Raw genomic sequence first — 25,809 nt, 5'->3', positions numbered from 1 at the left:
AAAGTCTTTGCCTACACCAATGTCTTCAAGAGTTTTACCTACTCTCTTTCAGCACATATAATGTTTCTGTGTTAATGTTAAAGTTCTTTAATCCATTCTAATTTTAGCTTAGTAGATTATAAAAGATATGTGTCCAGTTTTAGTCTTCAGCAAGTGGAAAACCAGTTCAAAACTTCTTCAGAAAGTGGCAAGTATTACAGGGTGTGTTTGAACTAAGGGCAAGTATTTTGAAGTGGAGTAATAGCAATATGCCTTTTACTATATAAATTTTTAAAAATATGAACTAAACTATATTTGTTATCATACTTTGTATCTGTATTGGGTTTTAAACTAAAGTTTAAAAAGCTAGTAAAAATGAATGTAAAACAAAACTTCAAATGTATTTCTTTAAAATACAGTAGTACCATATTTTATTCCATTGGTTTCAATTACACTGTAGCCCAGGGTCTCTAATTGACCTAATCTTTAACACTAGAATAATTTCCATTAACACTTATCTCAAGAACCACTGTGGTTTTCCAAAAGAACATAAGTTTTAATGGCCTCATACAAGAATTACTTTTCATAATTTAAACTGTCATGATCTCATAACAAATGACAACAGTGCCATCTAGTGCTTTATGGTGTTCCTTGCTATTTCTAAAGAAATTAGGGTGGTCCTATACAACCTGAAGATAAATTGTCTGATAAAGTAGTCATATACCATATGTGTCTATTTAGCTGAAAGATAACATTTATTTTAAAATGTGCTTTAATTAAAGAATATAAACTGTATATCAAACAGTATAGAAATAACAGTGATAAGAGTAATGTAAATATCTCAATGCTCTTTAAAATACTGATTACATGTTATAATGAAAATACTTAAGAGTGTGTTAAGATATGTCATATTTCTTTGCATTTTTGGTGTAGTCAATATAAAATTTTAAATTACAAATTATGATACATATTTATTTTAAGTAGCTACAATCTATAACAAAAGTTATATTGGTCTCCAAAAAAAGGTTTAAACATTAATATATCATATTCATACTAAGTTAAATTAGTTATATATGTGTTCATACTAAGTAAAAATAAGTTACATATGTGTTCATAATTGTAACTGTTCCCTACTTTGTGACACAATAAAGGCTGAAGACTTGAAAGAGCCAAAAACAAATTACTAATTTTTTAAAAAATGAGATAAACATGTCCCCATAAAATAAAATCAGGATATTTGAAAAATATCTAGAAAAGCTAAAGAAAGGTAACTTATATGGCAAAGAAATTGACAATGACAATGTAAGCATCAGTAAGGGAAAATAATAGCATGTGGGTTGAAACATAATAGCATGTGTCATACACATATGAATTTGTAAGTTTATGATGACACAAACAAAAAATTGTATCACCTTACATTATATTCATCAAACAATTCTTTATTTTAAATAAAGGGAGAAATATTTAAAAAGTTAAAAAAAAAGGAAACAAATAGAAACAAAAGAAAGAACTATACAATTTACCCCGAGTCTCCTATATGAACTCTATTGGTGTTTATCCAAATCACTGGTGAGAAGAGTATTTGTTTTTACAGAAGTATTCCAAACAAGAAATTAAACTATTATACTTCTGCAACTGATAAATTACAGTATAAACTTTGAGCATCAATATCTGCTAAGCTCATAAAAACAAATACGAGCACACATTTTTGTGGCTCTTTTCTGTGAAAAAACAATTATTAAATATTATTCTATATAAATTAAATCTAAATCTGATTAAGTCAATTCAGAGCTTTAGCACAACAGATTGAGATTTTAAGCCAGATATTTTTGTTCTGGGCAGAGTATCCTGCATATTTTAGGATGTTGAATGGAAGTATCTTCCCAAAACACTTTAATGACACCATATTGCAGTATTACATGCTTATACCCATGCTCATAGCAGCAGAATTCATAAAGTCTAAATCTTAGATAAGGCTTTCATGTTCATCAATAGATGAATGGATAAGAAAAATGTAGTACTTACACATGGTGGAGAACTACATTGCTATAAAAAGTGTAAGTTTGCGTTAGCTATAGGAAAAATGGATGCATCTTGAGACTATAATGTTAAGTAAAATAAATTAGACAGATAAACATTGTCTGACTTCTTTTATATGAAAATTCCAAAATTTAAAAAGATCAGAATAAAAGATAGATAATAGGAAAAAGGAGACAGATCTATTGCAAAAGGGAAAGGAATGTAGAGCCAGAGGTAGGAGTGGGGGAGGGGAGAGAGCATGAAAAAAGAATTAAGATGTGTTATGAGGATGTACAACTCCCCTTGAAGAAACTGCTCATACTACAAATATGTACTAATAAAAAAATAAAACTTTTAAAAAGACAAGCAAATTAAAACTTAAAGATAAAGCAACACATATGCTAGAACATCTATTTTAAGAAGACAGATAATACTATTGAGATACTGTAAACAGCTCTCAACCCATAAAACTACCAGTGTGTATTAAAATGGTACATACATACTGAAAACCAATATATGTGCACCTTATAAGGTTAAAAATAAGTAATTATACTACCAAGATTTTTCCTAAGGAAAATAAAACATCCACACAAAGACCCTATGAATGTCCATAATATCATTTTTAACTGTCAAAGCCTCAAAATAATCCTAATAATCACAATTTGTTAATGGACAAAAAATATAGCCATATGTGATTATATCTTTCATTAATTTAAAAAATTAAAATAGTGGGCTACATAGTGAGTTTAGGGAAGTTGAACTATACAGCAAGGCTCTGTCTCAAAAACACACAAAAAAAGTTGAGGACATATACAATAAAAACTATGCAAAATGGCTGAGACAAAGTATAATTACAAAAAACTAAAGAGAGATTCCATATCTGTGGATCAAAAGATGCAATACAGCTGGGTGCAGTGTCTCGCGCCTGTAATCCCAGCACTTGGGAGGCTGAAGCAGAAGGATTGTTGCAAGTTCAAGACCAGCCTGGGCTACAAAGTGAGCTCAAGGCCAGCCTGAACTGCATAGCGAGACCCTGTCTCAAAAAGACAAAAAAAAAAAAAAAAAAAAAAAAAGATGCAATACATTTAAAATGTCAACCTCTCAACTTTGTCTACAAATTCAACACAACTTCAATCTAAATCATAGCATATATGTTTGTAAAAATTCACAAACACACTCTTTAGTTTTCCTACATTAATGCAAAAAAATTGAATAGCCAAAATGAGTTTAAAAATTAAGAACAAATCTTTAGGATAAACACTACCTGATTCAAGACTTATTCAAACCACATTAATTATAAAAGTGTTGTTGGCATAAAAATAAGCAGATAGATTAACAGTATTTTACATAAACCCACTAAAAATTCCATTTGACCTAGATATTCCATTCTACATATCTCCCCAATCAAAGACATCATATATTGCCATGCTTACATGTGATACATATGTAGACAAATTTATAGCAGCACAATTCATAACAGCTAAATCTTAGAAGCAGGCTATATGTTCAACAGGAGATAAGGGTTAAATAAAACATATATACACACAACGGAGTACTAATCTGCCATAATGAAAGATAAACTTGAGTCATTTGTATGAAAATGGATACATCTAGAGACCATAATGCTGTGAAATAAATCTGACATCCAGGCTTAAATATCACGTGGTTTTTCTTACATGAGAATCCCAATGTATAAATAAAAAGGAAAATAAAAGATAACAGAAAGTAGGGATACAGATCTTTCTAAAAACAGACAGGCATCAAGAGAGAAGGAGAGGGGAAAGAAATGAGCAAGAAAGATTTTAAAAGGAATTAAAATATGTTACCTACACATCCCAACTGCACACAAGGAATATAAACACTGTATATTGCAAAAATGTACCATAAAAAGGAAGAGGATCAAAATAGAGAATAAAGGGAGGAAGGAAAGAAAGTAAAGAGGATTTTTTAAGGAAATCAAAATATATAAGTGTACATGTACCAATTCCCCACAAGGAATGTAAACATTATACTGTACAAACGTGTACTTGAATCACACACACACACACACACACACACACACACACACACACTCACTCATTGTCATAAAAGGATAGGGTAGAGGGGAGGAAGGGAATGGACAGGATGAATAAAGAAATTAAAATGAGTTATGTACATGTACCAGCTTCCCAAAAAGAATGTAAACATTATGTGCTATACACATGTACTTGTAAATTCAAATAATGAAAAAATACAGAGATGGACATAGTGGGGAGGAAGCGAAGGGTATGGATACAAAAGAATTGAGATGTGTAAAGTACATGTACCAACTCCCTATAAGGAATACAGTCATGTGCTCAAAACATGTACTAATATAAATAATTTTTTTACAGAAAAAAAGGAACACTGACAAAAAAAACTGTTATACATAGTGTTATGGCTTGTGTCTAGATTTCTCCCCAGAGCCTCATGCAGTCATAAATGGGGGCATTTTCAGAGGTAGCTGCATATACACAGTATGACTTTGGGACTGATTCATGGTGCAATGCTAGGATCAATGGCAGCAGGTTTAAGGCTGAGTGCTAAACCACCTTGAGTAGTCTACATAAGATATAAAGAGATAGAAAATGCTATGGTTGTCACTTGCTTGCTTTTGCTTTGCTAACTTCTGTTTATCATGAACTATTTCTCCTTTGAGATGCCTGTCTTCCACGCTACCCTGGCTTGGACCCAGTCAATTATGAAATGAAATCTCTATAAACTGTGAGCTCAATTAACCTTCCCTCCTTTAACTTTATTTATTGGGTATTTTAGAAATGTAACTAAGAGAGATGATGTTCAGAAATGCTGACAAATTAAACTCTTACACATTGTTACTGGGAATACAAATCAGAACATCTGAATATAGTTTGGCTGCTGTGTGACTTAAACACAATGTACACTAATATTATTACTAAATAGAGAATATCTATTGGCACAAAATTAGGGTTTTGGTTTTTGCTTTTGGTAATGATCAAAACTGTCCCTGCAAAAAATTATCAAAAATATATTTGCTTAAAAGTTAATCATAATGGAAAAAATCACATTAAATTTACTTGAGTGTACTCAAGTTCACTATTTTGTTCTGTTTAGAATAATTTATATTGCTATTTTACTATTAGGAAAATGCACCAAAAAACATTTGAGAGACATTTCTTTGTACCATCTATGGAACTATATGAAAGATATGAAAAATTATAAGACATTAATGAAAACTATAGTTATGTAAGATGACTTTTAGTATCTGAAACTAGTAATAAAAACAATTTAATATTAAAATATGTAAATACTTACAATAACATGTTCCTCTAAGTGGATTACCAACATAACGATTTTCAGAGTCACATCTAAAAAAGAAAAACTTATTTACTATCAAATAATATAATTTAAAGCCTCATGTTACAACAAACACATTTAAACTCTACATTAAAAATCTAGTATAAATTTTATCAATAATTGAAATTTATTGTAGAAAGCCTGTAAAGGAGCACAAGTGAGAGATACAAAGATAAACATATCTGAGAGCAATATAAGAGATATCACAGAGTGGGATAAGGTTATGAATTTTGGGATATGTATCAGTTTTTAATATGAGAAGAAGGTAAATGTATGAATAAAGGTATGATGCTATTACCAAGTACAAGAAAAAATTGAGAAAACATATAACCACAAACTATGAACTAAATTCAAAGCTATTTTAATTCATGTAAGCATAGTATTAAAAATAAAAAAGATCACCTTATATTCAGGAGGTCTATGTTAAATACATCAAAAATATGGTTAAGTATAGCCGTGAAAGCAAAATATGAGTTTTAAAAATCTTTAAAATTATACTTTCCAGTCTTTATTTTAGAATAAAACTAAAATAACAATTGCTGCCTAAAAAAGATATCCATTAGTCTTACATGATGCTATTTCTTGGACAACTGTCAAAGCAAATTTTGTAGAATATATATATTATAGAACATATATTTTTATAGAATATATAATTTTATAGAATACATATTTATCTTATATATTTTATAGAATACATATTTCACAGAGTACACATTTCATAGACTATAATATTTATATAATATAAAAACATTTTATATTTATATATTCTGTAGACTATATATGGGTAACAATACAGTGACTTATTATACAAATTAAGTTTAAATAGGTAAGAGAGAACTTCTAAAATGTGTAGTTTTAGTACAGCTCACTAGGAAAAAACCTGTTACAATACATAAATATCTTAATTAATAAAGAACCAGATAGTAGAGATCACAGTTTATGCTGAACTCCTGAAAACACTCTTGAGTAAAAATAATTCTTATAAAAGATCTGGGAGGTTTACAAAAGTTTTTAGGAAAATAGGGATCAAATAAGAAATTAATCCGAAACACCAGAATGACAATACACTTATTTAAACAATAGTTGTGCTTAGTGAACAAACAGTATTTTTAAGATTATTTGAATGAAAACACACTAATTAAGGACACTAAGAAAGGAAACAGAACTTGTTTATGAAAACTTGTACTAACTCCTGCAACACCCAACCTTAAAATTTCAAAAGTTTACGTATCAAAGATTGAGTCAAGTTGAAAGCACAATTATGGAACAGAGAGTTTGGGTGAAGGCCTTGCACCACTCAGTCAAGACCTCAGTCCTTTGTTCCAGGGCTCAACGTCATAGTCACCAGAAAGTGACTAAAAATTCCAAATCATCCCATGGCAATGATAAAAAAGCACTAAAGACATCAAGTGCTGACAAATACTTGGAGTCAAAGGAAGCCTTGCACTCTATTGGGTGTGATGTAAATTAATACAGTCAATGAGAATAGAATATGGGGCTTCCACAAAAAGTTATAGAAGTCATACAAATAATGAAATCCTGTCATTTGTGAGAATATGGATGTAACTAGACATTATTTTGTTTGGTGAGTAAGTCAAGCACGAAAAGACAGGTATCACATGATCTTACATGTGGAATGTAAAATGTTGATCTCACAGAAATTCATAGAGCTAATCAAAAGCTAGAGAGTGAGAGTGATTAGAAAGAATGGGAAAATATAAATGGGGCTAAATTGCACTTGGATAGAAATAACAAAATTCTAGTGTACTATTGAACCACAGAGGACTATAAAAAGGGATTAACATTGTATCTTTGAAAAAGCAAGAAAACAGATTTTGACTGTTTTCACTCATGGACTGATAAATGATTGAACAGATAGTTTAACTTGATTATATAATGTATACATATATTAAAATATCACATAGTATCCATTGGTAAGTATAATTTTTATGTATCAGTAAAAATAAATTTAATTTTTTAAAAGAGCCTAATAGACAAAGTCTGTTTGGTAGGCCGAACTAGAAACATGTTTTGGTTTTAATATGCAGTAAACGTTAAGTTAAAATTTATCAGTGGTGTCTTCTGAATTATAATTCCTTATAGTACATATTAACAGTGATAGATTTTTTTAAAGAGCTAGGGTCTTGCTGTATTTGTTGCCCAGCCCAGCCCCAAATTTTGGGTTTAAGTAGTCCTCCTGCCAGGACTATACAAGTGCATTACTGTACTGTATTAATCATATTTTTAAGTAAATTTATGTTATTTTTGGGATCCAGATGAGTTCAAATACCTTACCCAGCATCTTTTGAAAAGTAGTGTGTGTTCTGCTTTTCTCCACCACTTTTCCTGTTAAATGGGTTCAAATTCAATTGGAGATAAAATAGTTACTGTGTGTATTGATAGTTTGCAAGGATAGTTTCTCGAAGGAACCTAATCTCTAATTGGTAAGCTTTAGAAGTCAAGTTACAGATCAGATTCGTGGAGTCTTAATTTTCCATTGGTGCACCTGTTAACTGTCTTCTCACTGATTGTTGGTTTTCTTTATTCTGGTGACACATGTTAGGCAGTAGTCTAGTTATATTTCTCATCATCTTAGTCATTCCTGCAAATTTCTGACAACTAAGAGTCTCTGGTGATCATCTGGCCCTCTTGACGATTAAAGTAATTATATCTATGCTTAAGAGTTAAATAATACCACCTGACTTCTTTTATTCTGGAATTTTGACATGCCCTTTGGCACTAGAGAATATAGAACCCTGGCAACATCTTCTGCAGTATACTTTGACTTGCAGAAAATAGCCACTACCCGCATTTCACAAAAACTTTAGAGTTCCTCTTACTGCTGAACTCCCCACTAGCCTATGAAGGAAACACCTGGAAGACATCCAAGAAAACAGAGCCCATTAATGGGCACTAATTATTCAATGTTTCCACCAAAACTCAAGATGATAAAGAATCCCCATTGTAAAACACCAAACTATGGGACCAGATAAGGCCATTAAGAGATGTTTAGGTCTTGAAAGCTCTGCCCTTATGAATGGATTAATCCACTTGCAAATTAACAGGCTAATGAATTATCTCAAGTAAGTCTGTTACAAAAGCATATTTGACTCTGTCATTTGTATGTACTTTCCCTATGTGATTTTCTATGTCACTGTGAGACACTGCAGGTTCCCATTAACAAAAAAGTCCTTCACCCACTGGGGCCCCTCAACCTTTAACTGCCTAGGATGCTGAACTATGAAATGAAAAAGGTGTTCTTTTAAAATTTTCTATTAGAGGCGGCAGATGCTCTGGAGGATAAACAACTTTTTATGAAGTATAACTTTTAGGTCAAATTGTTGCACTGTTTCCAAGGAAAGGGAACCTGCACTACTACCTCAGACTAGGAATGTTGAGGGTAATCTGGGGGTTCGAGTTCTGAGGTCTCAAAGTACCACCCCTTCATATCAGACAGTGACTTTGCTACGAAAGAACTGTCATAGCTGAGGCTTTAATTTCATTTGCCCTCAGTCAGCCTTATGATTAAATTGTGGGTATGATTTTCAGTATTATCTTCCCTGTGGCTATAGGAGATAAATGTTTTTAAATACTATCATTATTGGTCTGCTAATGTTCAGACTATGGATTGAGATGAAGAAAAGTTCCTCTTTCAAGGATTTACAGCAGAAAAAAACTATCCCAAATTTGTAATTCATCTAATTATTAGCCCTCATATTTTTCAAGTGCTAACATTACATAAATACCAGTACTTCTTCCTCAAGCTATACATTATCCCAAATGACCACAGATAAGATTGATTCTTAATAATTACTACACACATCAGGATAACCTATAACTCGCAACCAGTATCATAATACTTAATGCCCATCTGATAGGCCATCAATTATAAAACATCTCATGTTAAGGATCTGTTATCTAGGAGGACATCCAAGAGCAACTGACTCAGTAGAGATGACTCATCAAGTACTGAGATAGACTTGGATATGCATATTTTCGTTGGGCAGTGATCTCAGGCAGCCTTGGTAAGTAGGAAATGTAGGGAAACTACCACCTCATATTGGTTGAGGACTACCCTTACTGACATTAACTGTACAACACTTCCTGATTGCACTTGGGCTGAAATAACGTGCTTTGAAACCAGTAAGGGATTGGTGAGACTCACGCTTGATGCAGGATACTGGGAAGTGTAGAAAACTGTCTGCTATATCTAAGGGAATTTCCAAGATGCATTACAAGAACTGGCTACAATAACTAATTCAAATTTCTTTTGCTTTTTCTATAATATATACTATTTATTTCTCATGGGGAACACTAGTTTCTATTAAAAAGGTAGTCATCAAAAGACTTAAGAAAAATCAAATAGTACTGTGCTTCTTTATACTATTACACTGAAAATAAGTCTAATTGAGATATATTATACTTTATGGACTCCAAATATATTTTGATTCACATTGTAATCAGAGAAAAGGTTATGTTTTTAAGATCATTTTTATTCCTCAAAACTAAGAAATATTTAAAATACTACATTATCAATTATATATTTATATTATACACCATGTTTTATTATTTTTTAAATTACCATTTTTATTACCAGCTATGTATCAGGCCAAGAATAGATTGAGAACTGACACCTTTTCAGCACCTTTTGGATGGATATTCCAATCGCAATATTCATGTTCTGATCAAAGTGGCTGGCATTCCTTTCAATGAGCTTACGCCAACAAGAGTCTTTTCTTAAAATCTTCTCTATTTCCATGAATAACTGGTTGAATTTGTAAAAGGAAGGAATTTATGCCAGGGAGAAACTCCACCAATTCCATGGCTCTCATTAGCTTCACTGTTAGTTAACAGTATACAATCAACATCTGGCAATTTGTCAATCAGTTTCATTAATTCTTAGAAGTTTCCAGATGGCTCCACTCCAGGTAAGCAAATATTTAGGTCCCATGACTCCCTGAAGGTTCTTGCATCTTTTTAGATTTTTAGCTACTGGTTATCTTGTAATCTCAAGTCTCTAATGGCTTCAAGAAAACTCATAAACTTGTCCAAGTGTAGGTGTAGAATAAGGTTCCATTCAGCTCTCTACATCCCTGAGACAATCTAGAAATGCCATTCTTACTTTCTTATTTTCTTTTACTGATGCTGTTTTCCCTTCTTTGTATTACCTTCTATACCTCAAAATTTTACCCATTGTTCAACTTCCAGTTAAATATTCTTTATTTGAACTTTCCTTATCCTTTCAGAAGGAATAATAATCCCCCTCTTAGTATCCCACTAAAGCTTTATTCGATTCCCAATAAATAAATTCATCGGAAAATCATATTATGGTAGTGATACAGCAGTCCCTAAAGAAATTCACCTGAGTAAAGGATATAAAGGAGTACATTGGTAATATAAAGAAGTAATTAGGAGACAGAAGAAGATCCAGTTTCAGGTAGGGAAGGTTATGTAAAATACACAATATATGACATCTTGACTAAATAAAACCAAAAAATTATTCTGAGAAGAGTAAACTGTTTATAGGCATATCAAATAACTAATAAAATAAATTAATATGTTTGTCTAGTACTTCACTGCAAGTCAGAAAAATACTTTAGGTAAAAAATGTATTACTAATTTTCCTTAATAGAAGAACTAACTTAATAATTGCTTATTGATTTAAATGACTCTCTCTGCTCCCTAACAAGAACATATTATTATATAAGAACACCAGAACAAATAATTGCTTTAAGAATGCTGGTCCTGTTCTTTATTACTCAATACCCAAAGTTAAGTGAGCAACAGAAAGGTAATAAGTGGTATTCAATTTACTATCTATAAAATATTCTTTCTAAATTGGCATTTCTATTTTCCCTGCTTTTAAAAATACACAATTAAAATCATGTGCAAAATGCCATTTTGACACTGAGAACTATGCATTTTCTAAATTTCTTACATATTAACTCCATATTAATAAGCTCAATATTTCAATGAATTAAAACCCTGCTGTCTTGACAATAAAAAATTACAGTACTAAGTAATGACTATCAATGTTTATATGTTAATATCTTTTATGTAAAACTACAGTAATAGTTTCTGTATATTTAGGATCATGGCAGAATTTCATAATTCACTTTTGTCCATAATATTGTAACTATAGTGTATAAAAATTATCTCCATTCCTTCATAGTTATCCAATCAACAAAGAGATTAAAGAATTCACACTGTTCATGAACTGGATCTAGTAAATAATTTGAGAGAATGAGAGAGAATGGTAGGAAATACAGATATAAAGTTTTTGTTACAAATTATTTGGAATTTCAAAACAGTAAATAACAGAAGAGCATTATATCAAGTGTGATGTGCTTCTAAACATGGGTCCTATGCAAATTCTCAGGTCAAAGTCCCATAAATTTGGCGCTATTGACAACAACCAAATGTTAGTGTTGTAAAATATTAGAGGCCTCCTTCTGTTTTAAAACACAGGATTCTGATATAGTTCCCATCAACCAAAAGACCTTCTTTAATGGAAACTGCCCTTATCATATATGATTAGAACTATTTCTAACTTCATCAAGTATGGGGAAAGAACATGAACTAGTTGTTTTCAACTACTCTGAACTTAAAAATCTGTGATACTTCAGAATACAGTAAAAAATAAGATGATCTAATTTAAAATGATTAAGATAATTCTATAGTAAACAATGTATTTTAAATAAAAAAGATAAAATATTCAAAAAATCATGTGTGACTTCTTTAGATACAATGAGATATTATTTCACTTTTTAAATTTTTCCTACACTTATACAATCATTTTAGTTAAAATTTATTATTTCTGTCAAATATTAATTTATAAACATATATTTGCATGTATATAGTTCAAAATCAGAAAAAAATTCACTTTAAAAATATAAATTTTATAAAGAATAAAAAAAGAAACAATTTTTAAAATCATTTGTACTTACAATTGGCATTGATCTCCCTTTATGCCTTTGGTTGTACAGAAACACTTTCCAGTGTGCAAATGACAAATATTTGCATGACCACTGCATGTACAAGCTGCAAGTTCAAAACCAAAATGATACTGAATATTCTATATGACATATATACAAAGTATGATCAAAATATAGAGAATGTTTCAATAAGGCATTAGAGTAAAAGACACATTGCCATTAATTCCTCTCAAAATACTTTCCCTCACTTCAAACACTTATCTCATCATTCTTGTCACTTTTTTGAAATGGATTTCCAAGAGTTAAAGTAGGTGTCTTACAGTACAACAGGTTAGTTTCAAAACACACATCTAATTATGTGATGTTAGACAATTTACTTAACGTTTTTAGTTAGTTTCTTTATCTGAAGAAGAAAAATAATAGTACTCCTCACATACCAATCACTTAATTCAGTTATTACTTTTAATACTATTATTACTGGTAATAATAACCAATATTCCTATCTATTGTGTTTTTTAGAAACATTTGTATCTTGCCCTAAAATTGTCCTTTGAGATGACTACATTTTTGAGATCATTTTTATTTTTATTACTTCAAAATACTAAATGAATTCATGCACATAGTTTTATTTATATAAACTCGTCTCAATTTCTTACTATATATTCTTTTCTGTAAGAGTCATGTTCCAATTATTTAGGACACATTTTATTATGCTCACTATGCATTCAATTAGCAAATTCTAATTTCTACATGCACAGTATCTCTTGCATCTGACCTCTCCTTTTTATTCTGATAGTTACCATTCAAATTTTATCATCCATTTTCTCTTACTGACACCAATACAATCATGTATTGGCTCTCTCTACCTTCACTTCTAGGTTAATATTTATCCTCCAAACAAATGACATATTCAAAAGAGACAAGCTAATTATGTCACTAGCTCTTTCAAAACTCTTCGGTAACAACTATTATATTCTTGAACACTACCAGCTAGCTAAACAATTCTAAACATACATTAAAATGATGAGTCAAATTTTCCCAAAGTGTTTTCTTAAAATATCAGTATGCTAATGTTTCTCTTTAATGAGCAAATGCAAAAAGTAGGCAAATAATCATATTGACATTTTAACTGAGTCTCCAAGAGAAAATGGATACTGTATACCAAAATGAAATACAGTACAAGATCAATCTGAACATTTTCTAAGGATAAGTCTATATCTTAGTTGGAGATGCTCATTCTGTTTGTACTGAATTAGATGGAGTAAACAAAAGAAGAAGAAAGGAGGATTTGGTGCGAATTTCCATTATTTTAGTATTATCAAAGATTACTAAACTGTATACTTTACAGTGGTGATTTTTATAGCATATAAACTACATTTCATTCCATATTTTTAAATAATTAGTGTTTAGCATAATACAAAATACAGTACAACACTAGGCTTCTTTTTCATTGTTTATGTTTACAACCCTTGAAAAAAAGATGATTAATAAAGTAAATATACACATAAACCTGACATAAACACATAAAATAAGATTTTAACAAGGAGATTTCTCATAATTTCTTGTTTTTACTAGAAGACATTTAAACATGAATGTATGGAGGGCTCCTCTTAAATTATTTAATAAATCTGCATAATTTTCTTTTCAGTTTATAGCATTAATTATGAAATACAAGATGAGAGAATAAAAAAATGAAAGATAATATAGAGAATTGCAAAAAATACAGGAAACTATTATCAAGCAGTAAAGACACTAGAATATATTGGAAATATGCAACTTATTAAATAATAAATGAATATGCCATGGCATCCTTAATATTAAATAGCAATTTCAAATTAATACTGTCTTGCATTCAGAAGTTCACTAAGAAGATGCATATTAATATTTTAAAACCTGAGTAAACATTTCATTTATCCTCTATGGCAAAACTTGCTAATAGTTATGTTTGCAGTGTTCTTTTAAAAATTATCAATGTAATTTTAATAATTTCTGAGTAAAAATGAATTAAAATAACTTCATGTGAGCACATTTTGAAAGAATTTCCTCACAGTATTATATTGCAGAATAAAACAACAAAAATCACTTTAAATTCAATTGTTTAAAGTTTATACTTCATGACAGTTTTAAAATTATTTTGTTGTCAGCACTTGAAGCTATTTTTATGCTGAATAAGCACATATGAAAGTTTAATACAGTGGCCGGTATTTAGGGAAATTTTACAAGGTGATTTTATGGCCTAGATATACACTAGAGGAACATAATGTGGTCACATGATATTTCTGTCCCCATAGTATAAATTTGCAATGTCAACTTATATTCAAACTAAAAATAAAGATAAAAAAGGTATCATTAAACATATCTCAAACAAGTCACATACAAAAATATACTTTAGACAATGAAAATAAAAAATAGTCATTGGCAGTATTTTTTATGTGCGTTTATTATATGTCATTGCAACCTGCATACATATAATAATATTTTCTGGAATTTAGATGGTCATGTCAATTCGATATCTTTTGTATTTATGGCAAACATAATTATACTGAATGAAATATGATAGATATATTATAGATTATATTTCAAATATAGTAAGAATTTCTACTATACAGAAGTACATGGTTTTAAATCTTCATGTTTTGAAAACTTGCTGGCACTCTTGCTGGACTTGTCCCAGCAATTCTTGAAAAGACCCTAAACCCGAGTTTCATCTCTCTGCTGTGATCTAGGAGTAATTCTGATTGTTCAGTAAAGTGATAAAGAGAGAATTCCCACTGTCAGTCTTTCTAGACTTAGTTCCACAGAAAATCTGAAGACAGCCATGCATCCTGGCCTCAGTTTCTGCTATAGTTGGAAAAATACCTCTGCTCAGCCAGTGAAGCACTGGAAGATAAACCCATCTCACTTCCTAGGAGATGCTTGCCAACCTCAGCCCCTCAGATCCCACGACGACCCTGGATCTAGACCCTCACTCCTCTTTTGTTTAGTCTGGAAGCAGTTCAGCCCTCCTGGGTACCTGAAGGATAAATGCCTGTCACTAATCCACTGATGTCAGCCCACTACAAATCTTGCAACAGCCCTATGAATAAGCTCCAACACCACTCAACTGTAGTCTGGGAACATATCTGCCTGCCCATGAGTCTTGCAGGACAATGCACATTTATTACCTGAGACACAGAGTTGAAGAACATGTTCTCAACAGTGGGCACTGAAGCACCCTTATAAGTTCATTCTCTTTTAGATATTCAACAGGGGTAATACTGCCTAACTAAAGAACCTACCTCTGCTAGACCTTTTGAGATCTGGCTGTAGTTCCCATAGGATTTCAGAGGAAATCACATTAGTGCTCATGTATGGCAACAAGCCCACTGCAGAACCCATACTAGCACCAGCCTTAACCAAAGTCCCAAGGAGAAACTAGTCTTTCCAGGAAATAGAGTAACTACACTCACTAGAGGATATAGTAAGAGTCTCACCAACTGCATACCCAACTCCAGAAACAACAATAGCTATGCTCTAAGCAAATAATGAAAAGTAAATTGTCAAAAACAAATGGAGCATCTTCAAAGAAGCCATACATAAGAAAATCATCATATATACAAGAAACTCCATGAGGCTACAGTGGGTTTCTCAACAGAAATCTTACAAGACAGGAGGAAGTAGGATTGATGCCTTTAATTACTGAAAGAAATAACTGCCAACAAAAAATATTATACCTAGTGAAGCTTTCAAAAGTGATATAAAGATATTCTAAAATGGAAGTTAAAGGTGTTCATTCCTATAAAATCTGATTTGTAAGAAATGATAAATGGGTTCAATGAAAGGATGATAAGTAACAACACCAAAAAGAAATATAAAATTAATTGGAAATGGTAAATATATAATGTAATTCAAACATTGTAGTACAAGAATAGCAGCACATAATCATTTAACTCTAGCATAAAAGTTTAAATCTATATTGAAATAATATAGTCACAATAATCTTTTAAAAATGTACCAAATAAAAAGGTATAACTATGATATTAACAGTATGAAGTGTGAAAGAAAAAAAGTGTTGTTTTTACATGCTATGAACTCAACCTATTATTAACATAAGTTGGACTATTAATTATCGAATACTTTACGTAAATTCAGTGGCAAAAATCCTCTAGCACACATAAAAACAAAAAATAATAAAGCATACAACCTCAAAACTACAAAAGTTTACAATGAAAAACAGCAGGACTGAAGGAAGGGAACAAAAGGCCTAAAAAATATTTAAAAACAAAATAGCATTACTACATCCTCACCTGTAAATAGTTACTGTATTATATATTTAAGTGAATCAAATTTTTTAACCAAAATACATAGAGTGGCAGAATAGATAAAGGAAAACAGTAAGGTTTCATAATATAGTGCCTGCAAGAGACATTTAGGACACACACACAAGAGACATTTAGGACACACATAGAAGTGAAAAAACAGAAAAAGATATTCCATCCAAATGGTTACCAAATGAAATAATGGATGTCTATACTAATAATACATAAAATAGTTTTCAAAATGAAAACTACCAATAAACAAAGAGAACCACTATCTAACAATAAAGAGGACAATTAAGTGGTTATAATTGTAAATATACATAAACCAATATTAGAGCAACACCATATAATACTAAATATGAATAGATGTGAACAAATAAATTTAAAAGCAATAATACTAGAAAACTTTAGTATCCCACTTTCAATCACAAATGATTATGCAGACAGAAAATCAATACAGACAAATTTGATTTGAACTACTCTTTACACCAAAAAGATTTAAGAGGCATTTACAGAACAGTCCAACAGCAGCAGACTACACATTATTCTCACACATATCAGAATACTCTCCAAGGTATGTGTGAGGTCACAAAACAAGTCTTGATGAATTTAAGATTGTTAATTCATATTATGTTTCTTTTCAGACTACAATATTAGGAAAGTAGAAATCAATAACTGGAGAAAATTTAAAACACCATAAATATGTGAAAATTAAGCGACATGCAGTAAACTACAATAATAACAACTCATGGTTAAAAATAGAAACATGACAACAAAAGCTTTACAATGCTGCAAAAAATTCAAGGAAGGAAACTTATAATAATAAAAAACAATTGTATCAAAAATAAGAAATCAATAAGTGAATAATACAATTTTAGATCTCAAGAAAAATGAAAAAGAAAAGCAAGTGAAGTCCAAAGTTAGCAGGAGGAAAGAAATGATAAACAATACCGCAGGAAAAAAGAAATACAGCAAAAAGAAAAAAAAAAAAAGAACGAGAGTAACAATTGGTCCTCTGAAAAATAAAAATTTGCAAAACTTTAGCTAGAATAAAAAATGAGACGAATCAGGTACAATAAAAAAACTGTAAAAGAAACACAACACATCTAGTACAATTTATCAAGACACTATGATAAATAAATATCTACATATTGAACCATCTAGACGAAATGGAGAAATTCCTCAAAACATACAATCCAAGCCTCAATCACTGAAATAGAAAAAATACAATATTCTTTTCAGGATATAGAATCTCTCAACAAATTAGGTGTAGAACTGTTGGTGAAAAAACCTGTCCATTCCTTACAAGTAAAGAAAAATGATCTAAGATAAGGGAAAGTTATTTTCATCTCAAACAGGGATTTTAAAAGTTTTTAGTCCAGTATACACAATAAGAACTTTAAATTCTTTGATTTTTTTCTCTCTCTTTATGTACATTTCCCACAAATTTAAATGTTTAAACTATATTTATTACTTGTGAAGAAGATATACTCTTATGTACTAAAAGCTAATTGGCAGAAGTTACACAATACTTTATGTTGATTTTTGCATAGAATTCAGTATGTTTCTTTTATTTGCTAATATACTATGGCACTTATTTTCAAGAGGAAGAACCAATATTTTAACTATAGCCCCTATATGATTACCATTGTTATTATCTTGTTTTTGAAATTTTTTTGTCTGTAAAAAAACATTTTTTAAAAATTCTGTCTTGCAGTACCAATATCAAGATGATTCAGATTACAGGTCAAGATTTTCCTGAAAAAAGTCACTGTTCAGGCAACTCAATAATTGCTAATATACAGGTACTAACTCTTTCCTCACTGCCTTCTGATAAGACTCCCTCTAACCAAGAACCATTTGACTTGATCACCATTGAGCAAAGGAACCTAATCAAATGAACTTGTGGCCAGAAACAGTATTGGTGTAGCAGTCAGGAGGGAAGTCTGGCCTCCTAAAAACAATGGGTCTCCTGGCTTCCTGTTGGAAAGACAACAGGCATTTCAGAAAGGTTTTATATAGCTCTTGGGTAGCTGAACCCATGACTGAGACTCCCGAGACATTCTGGGAGTTATCTGTTAGGCATAATATTTATTAAGGCTAGGGCAAACCAGTCAAACGACTATGAAAATACCAATTATAGAGATCCAGAGCAAATGCACACAAGACGCAGGATGACTGAAGTTTTGGGGAACACAGTATATAGGTTATGGAAAAGTATCATTCCCAATTCTTCATTTATATCTGGTTGTAAGAGCAGATAAGCCATGATAAGACAGTGTAAATCTGCCATCAGGATGGAAGTATTTTTAAATAATAATGTTGTGGAATTCGGTTTTTGAACTAATTTATTTGAGTTGTAGTGGATTGTGTATGGAAACCTTCAACAAGAAATTTAAACGTAAGTTAAAAATGGTCTAGTAGACCAGACACACTGTTTAGTAAGTATATATATATATATATATATATATATATATATATATAATTTCTTTATGGTTAAAACATAGATTATGGTTATTGTAAAATCAATGAATTTGACAAGATAATGAAAAGAGAAAGTTAAAAATTATGAACTTTCATGTGACAAACAGAAGAGCAAATATGTCTAACTATGCCATTGGTACAAAAAGTGGACCTATGAAAAAAAAAGAATTTATTCTTAAATAATGTATTAAAGAGGGTTTTAATATTCTTATGAAATATTTACAGAAAATATTTATGTTGATGTTTTCCTACACCTGCTCTACTCATTGGTAATACATAATTAACTTCTCAACAAAATAGTGGTTGCATTATAGGTTGCATACAGAAAAGCAAGAATCCAAATTGGCATTTAGCTTGGTTTTATGTTTTAAAAAATATCAAAATAAAATCAAATGCATGATTACAATTTCTTAGCTTAACCTTCAATCTTCTGTACTAAATAAATATTTCATGTTTTAGAATATGAGAAGTATGCTTCACTGTAAATCACCTTTTAGTTTTCATAGTAGGCCCTATAATTTCAAACTACTTAAATTTCACAGACATTTTAGATTGGATGAGAGACATTTTTATTGTTAAATTGAATTGTAAAATTCTAAATCATTTTTTAGAGAGCCAAATAGTTCCAAATTCTCATGACCTAAGACTTTACACAATATATGATAAGGTAGTTGAGAATCACAATGCAGGAAATTAAAGACCAATAATGATTTTCTGGAAAACGTAATTGTTTCTATAAGTATTGTACTTGTGGATCTAAAGCTACTATTTTGAAGATTCCACAAGAAGTATATTTTTTAATTTGTTCAAGAAAAGCAGAATGCAAAGTGATATATTTCACTGTCAAAAACTGTAAGCCAGAATTTCTATACTCTGGGAATACTGTATAACATCAGCTCTAGGGGCCTAAAAATCATATTCCAATGCAAAAAAATTATGCATACAAAGTAGGAAAGAGAGATTTTTTTTTAGAGGGAGTAAATCTGGTAAAAGTACTTAAAGAAACTGTGGTAAATTTCCCCACTGCTCAAAAATTCAGGGCGTTTTCATGATAATCAGTACATAAATGGGTTTACTTTCCAGGAGCTGAAGGTACAACTCAGTGGTATACTGTTGGTCTAGTGCCACAAGATCCTGAGTTTGACACCCAAAATAACAAAATTAAATTAAATTAAATTAAATTTTAAAAAGCATGTACTAGAGAAAAAAGTAATAAGCTGTATCTTTCAATACCCCAAAATCAAGTTATTCTAAAATTATGTCAAGCAATAGTTCTCATGGTCTCAATTCTCCTTTTGTATATGTGCTGTGCAGAACAGCATCCAATTCTCTTTTTGTCTGAGATTTATTTTATGAAATCAAATGGATAAAGAGTATTGAAAAATATGTAATAAATTTTTAAGAAAAAAAGCATAGGATGTTAAACATTTGAAGCTATTATGGTCACTTTTATCAAGGAAAAGGCAGATTTCAAAAATGAGCATCTTTTTTTCTAAGTTTTCTTTTTTTGCTGAGCACCTTTACTGCTAATTGAAATCCCTAGCAATAAGGTTAGGGACCACTGGTGGCATTGAGGATTCCTAATGAAACCCCTCCTGTGCAAGAGAGAGACTTTGTCATGGTTTATGTCGGTGGCCCCCAGGCGTCATGCGTTTGCATTGTGCATTTGTGATTGGTTCATTGTCTAATGCTTGGATTGATGGTGTCAGTGCTACACTTACCTTAGGGGTGTAGCCAGCATACAATGTAATGGCGGGAAGAAGGCAAGTCTCTCTCTTGCTTTAGGCTTTAGGCTTGCTGTTTGCAGCTGCCATGAACTGCAGCCCGCCAGGGCAACCTGCTTTGGAGTCAACTAAATATGGACTAAAACCTCCAAAAACTGTAAAAAATAAACCTATCCTTTCCCAACTTTGGGCATCAGGTATTTTGTCTCAGCAATAACTACAGACTGGGAATGACCTGGGGAAGACGGGCAAGGAGTGGTAAATTAGCACTTTCCTTCTTGAGACCAGTGGCACAAAAACCCTCGGGCAGAGAAGTCAGCACTCCCTCTGAACTGTGACTAACAGCTGTTCCAGCTGTACACGTAGGGCTGCAGGAACGAGGAGGGGAAAACAAGCATGCCCCTACCCTGTGACCAGCTGCACAAACACCCTTGAGCTTGGACCTGGAAGCCAGTACTTCTTTCAATTTGTGCCCATCAGTGCAGAATAATGAGAGCAGCATGTGACAGGAGCCAGCCATGTGGAAATCATGCTTTGCAAGGTCAAAGAGAGGGTAACTGTACATGGGACTGGGAGCAGGCTAGGGCTATCTCTGTCTAAGGCAACCATAGAAACTGAGAGAACAATGCAGAGGCAAACAGGGTAACTAGCTGCTACTTATAGGATAAGAAAGCGGCCAATGAAAGATTAGCCGTAGCCCCCACATCATAAAGTCAAGATCAGATCCACATCCAATCCATCACTAATTCCACGATAGGTGGGGTGAGGCTCTGATTTGGATACTACCAAGAATAGTAGATACTAGAAGAATTTTATTTAACCATTTTTTAATTGTTGGTTTGTTTGGGCATATAATTTTCCTTTTATTGCCTGCCTGAGTTTTTTGTTTTGTTTTGGTTTGGTTTGTTTTGATTTAGTTAGTTTAACTTTTTTGTTATTGTTTTGTTTTGCATTTTTACGTTTATGCATATATTTTGGTTCTGTTACATTCATATATTTTTCTCTCTTTCCTTAACTATCTCTCCTGATTTTATATCTTCATGTAAGTAAATATTGCCTATATTCTTGGATTCCTTAAATGAGCTTTTGCTTTCTCCTTCATTATTTATTGTGTACTCTCTTCTCTAGTTTCCCAAAGCTTATGCAATCATTGTCTTCCAGTCTTTCTTCAAATCTATTTCTCTCCATTTAACTCTCTGTTTTGTCCCCTATATCTCTTAAATTTCCCTACCACAGGGAAAACTCACTTTCCTAGGAGAAAACTTATTGCAAACAAGTTCCAGATTTAAGTTGGGTTCCATTACATAGCTATAGATCTTGCCCCTATGATTAGAGGTACCAAATAAAGAGTTACCACAGTTTATCACTTTCTAGGCCATGTTTGCTGCTATTGTTATTGCTAATTGTACTACTTTAGCAAAGATGGCATACCTGTTTTAATCAGTTTTTCTCCCTTCTAAACCAACACTGTGACTCTTGGGGCTATAATGATTACCATTGTCCAGTACTAAAGGACAGAGTGATGAGCCCAATAAATACCAAGATCTCATTCTGAATAAAATGGGAAGGTAGGATCCTGGGACACACACAAAAACAAAGAATCTCATACATATAGAAGATATCTTGGAAGAACAGACATCCAGTAGGGAAGCCTTGATACTAATGATAAGACTACCTAATACAAAAAATTTATACATATTAACACAGAAAAAATAAAACTTACAAAATGACAAGACGCAGAAAAAAAAGCCACCCTCAGACCTCCAGCCCTCCCAACATAAATCCAAGGAACAATAAGGTAGAGAAAAATGGAGCCACCCATCTGAAAATTCTGGAATAATAGCAGCAGAAGTTCAAAAACAGGTACATGAAACTACATAGGAAATCAGATCAGAAATAATCTCCTAGATATAAAGAGATGAAGACCATAATGAAGCAACTGTAGAGTACACATAGATTTAAAAAAAAATAAAGGAGCATAGGAAAATGATGGAAACTATAAATGACAAAAGAAATGAATCCATGAAAAAGATTCAAACACATATCCAGGAAACTAAAAATTCCATTGAGACTTTGTAAAACCACCTGAATGAAAGTGAAGGCAGACCTAGAAGAAAACAGCTAATGATCATGAAAAGAAACAGTGCTTAAAAATATCAATAGAGCATGATAAAACAATTCAAGAGCTGCAAGATAATAAGAAGAAAAACATAAGATTGATTGAAGTCAATGAAAAATCAAGATCTGGCACAAAGGACAAAACAAAATTTTTTTTTAAAAAATGCTTATGGAAGTGATGGCAGAGAACTTCTCAAGTAGAAAAAAAAAAAGTTGACATACAGATAAGTGAGACATATACAACTCCAATTAGCCAAAACCAAAATAATCTACATCAAGACATATAAAAAGCAACATTCCAGAAAGGTAGCAAAAAAAAAAAAAAAAAAAACCATACTATTAAAGGCTGTTAGGTAAAAGAAACAAATCACCAATATAGGAAAGCTCATCAGAATTACAGCAGACTTCTCAACACAAATGCTTAAGTCAAGGAAAGCTTGGAGCAAAGTAACTTCCAACTCAGATTGATATACTCCAAACTGACTTTCAGTATCAATGGAAAAATAAGATACTTACATGACAAAAAACAACTGAAGGAATTAATGACCACCAAACAAGCTCTACAATATCTAAAAGATATTCTAGAGACACATAACAATGTGCACAAATCTAAGAACACCAATAGAAAGAAGCCATTAATTAGAACAAGCAATTAAATAGAAAGGAAAGACAAAGAACCAACAGCAGAAAAGAATATCACAAGAATAAGACAATACATATCAGTTATATACATCAATGTAAATGGTCTAAATTCACCAGCCCTCCCAAACAGACTGGCAGATGGATCAAGAAACAACATCCAAGAATCTGCTGCATATCAGAAACATATTTAACTCAAAATAAATTCATACACTCAAAATCAAAGGACGAAAAACAGTATTCCATGTGACAGGAATCCAGGGGGAAAAAGCAAGGATAGCTATTTTACTTCCAGAAAATCCAAACTTCATGCCAAGACAGATCAAAAGACATAAAAAAAAAGTCACCACATTCTTGTTAAGGCAAAACTCCAAGAAGAGAGAACAATCATAAATATATATGCACCAAATACAAGAGTACCCCCACTATGTAAAACAAATAACAATGGACATGAACAATCAAATAAGCAATAACACAATTGGAATTGGGTGCCCACTGAACAACCAGTAGGGTCACAGAGAATATGAAAGAAAAAACTGAACTGTTTCTATAAGTAAATGATAGTGCTGATACAACATACTAGAACTTAAGGGACACAATGAAAACAGTCCAAAGAGGTAAATTTATACTGGTGAATACCAATATTAGGAAGACAGAACAAAGTCAAATAAACAACCTAATAGAGAATCTCAAACTTCCAGAAAAAGAAAAAGTCAAATGTAAAGTACATATGATAAAATAAATTATAAAGATCAAAGTATAAATTAATACAATGGAGACTAACAAAACAATACAAAAATCAACAAATCAAAGAGTTGGTGTTTTGAAATATTAAAAAAATTGACAAACTCTTATCCAACTTGAAGAAAAAGGAAAAAATGATTCAAATTCAAGTGATTAGGAATGAAAAAGGCAAAATCACAACAGATCCTGCTGAAATCCAGAAGCTCATAGATATCTATTTCAAGAAAGTTTATGTTAATAAAATGGAAAACAAAAATGAAATGGACAGATTCCTATATACATATGAACTATCTTAACAAGATGAGTTAAGATATAAAAATACCAAACAATCCAATAGCATTCAATGAAGTTGAAAATCTACCCAGAAAGAAAAGCCCAGGGCCTGATGGACCCATTGCTGAGTTCTACAAGAAATTTAGAGGACCTAACAGCATCACTCCTCAATCTCTTTAATGAAATTGAAAAGGAAGCAATAGTCTCAAACCCATATCTGGAAGTAAGTATTACCCTGATACCAAAATAAGAGAAGGATCTGACCAAAATGACCATCACAGAGCAATCTCCCTGACGAATGTAAATGCAAAAATCCTTCATAAGATACCGGCAAACAGAGCATAGCATATCATCAAGATTATATGCCATGACAAATCAGAATTCATCCCAAGGATGAAAGCACGGTTCAACACATGCAAATCAATAAATGTAGTACATATATCAACAGAGCCAAGGACAAAAATCAACAGAATCATCTCAATAAATGCAGAAAAAGTATTTGACCAAGTTAAATCCCCATTCATGATAAAAAAAACTATAGAAAATCAAAATAGATGGTCTGTGTCTCAATCTGATAAAAGTTATCTACAATAAAACAACCACCAACATCATAGTAAACAGCGCAAAACTGAAAGTTTTCACTCTACTACAAAACTCTAAAAAGAATATCAAAGAGGATATCAGAAAATGGAAAAGATATCCCTTGCTCAGTGGCATAAACACCTGCCTTGTAAGCAGGCAGTCGTGAGTTCGATCCCTGGTACCGATAAAAATGAAAAAGACAAAAAAAAAAAAAAAGTAAGAAAAACCAACATAGTAAAAATATCATGCTTGCAAAATTGCTATACAAATGTAATGCAATCTCAATCAGAATACCATTACCATACCTCATAGAACTAGAGAAAACATTCCTATGATTCATTTGGAACTGCAAGAAAACTAGAATACAAAAACAATTCTAGGCAACAAAGAGGCAAAACAAGTGGCATCTCAATCACTGACTTGAAATTATACCACAGAACTCCTATGATAAAAACAGCATGGTGCTGGAAAACAATCAGAACTGAGGATCAGTGGAATAGATTAGAAGATGCAGAAACAACTGCAAACACTCTTAGCCAACTGATGAAAGGGTCTAAACATGTTCACTGGAAGAAATATAGCCTCTTTAATAAATGATGCTAAAAAAAAAACCTGGCTTTCCATATGCTAAAGGTTAAAACTAGACCCAATCTATCTGTG

At 31.7% G+C, this 25,809-nt stretch overlaps 1 protein-coding gene across 8 annotated transcripts in view; it reads right to left on the bottom strand.

Moving 5' to 3' along the window:
- Atrnl1 (attractin like 1) overlaps positions 1-25,809 on the bottom strand; it is an 833,524-nt gene that overhangs the window by 554,739 nt on the left and 252,976 nt on the right. For all 8 annotated transcript variants that reach the window (XM_063244803.1, XM_063244801.1, XM_063244808.1 and 5 more), the window contains exons 20-21: positions 12,300-12,393; positions 5,311-5,363 (exon numbers count right to left, since the gene is read on the bottom strand). In XM_063244803.1, coding sequence (XP_063100873.1) covers positions 5,311-5,363; positions 12,300-12,393 — 147 coding nt within the window. The remainder of the gene's footprint in view (positions 1-5,310; positions 5,364-12,299; positions 12,394-25,809) is intronic.

Source organism: Cavia porcellus, unplaced genomic scaffold (genome assembly GCF_034190915.1).
Source record: "Cavia porcellus strain 051 isolate PalLab524CR breed Dunkin Hartley unplaced genomic scaffold, mCavPor4.1 scaffold_2, whole genome shotgun sequence".
NCBI classification, from domain to species: domain Eukaryota; kingdom Metazoa; phylum Chordata; class Mammalia; order Rodentia; family Caviidae; genus Cavia; species Cavia porcellus.
The sequence above is the reverse complement of the archived record's forward strand: the minus strand, read 5'-3'. Positions and strand labels throughout refer to the sequence as shown.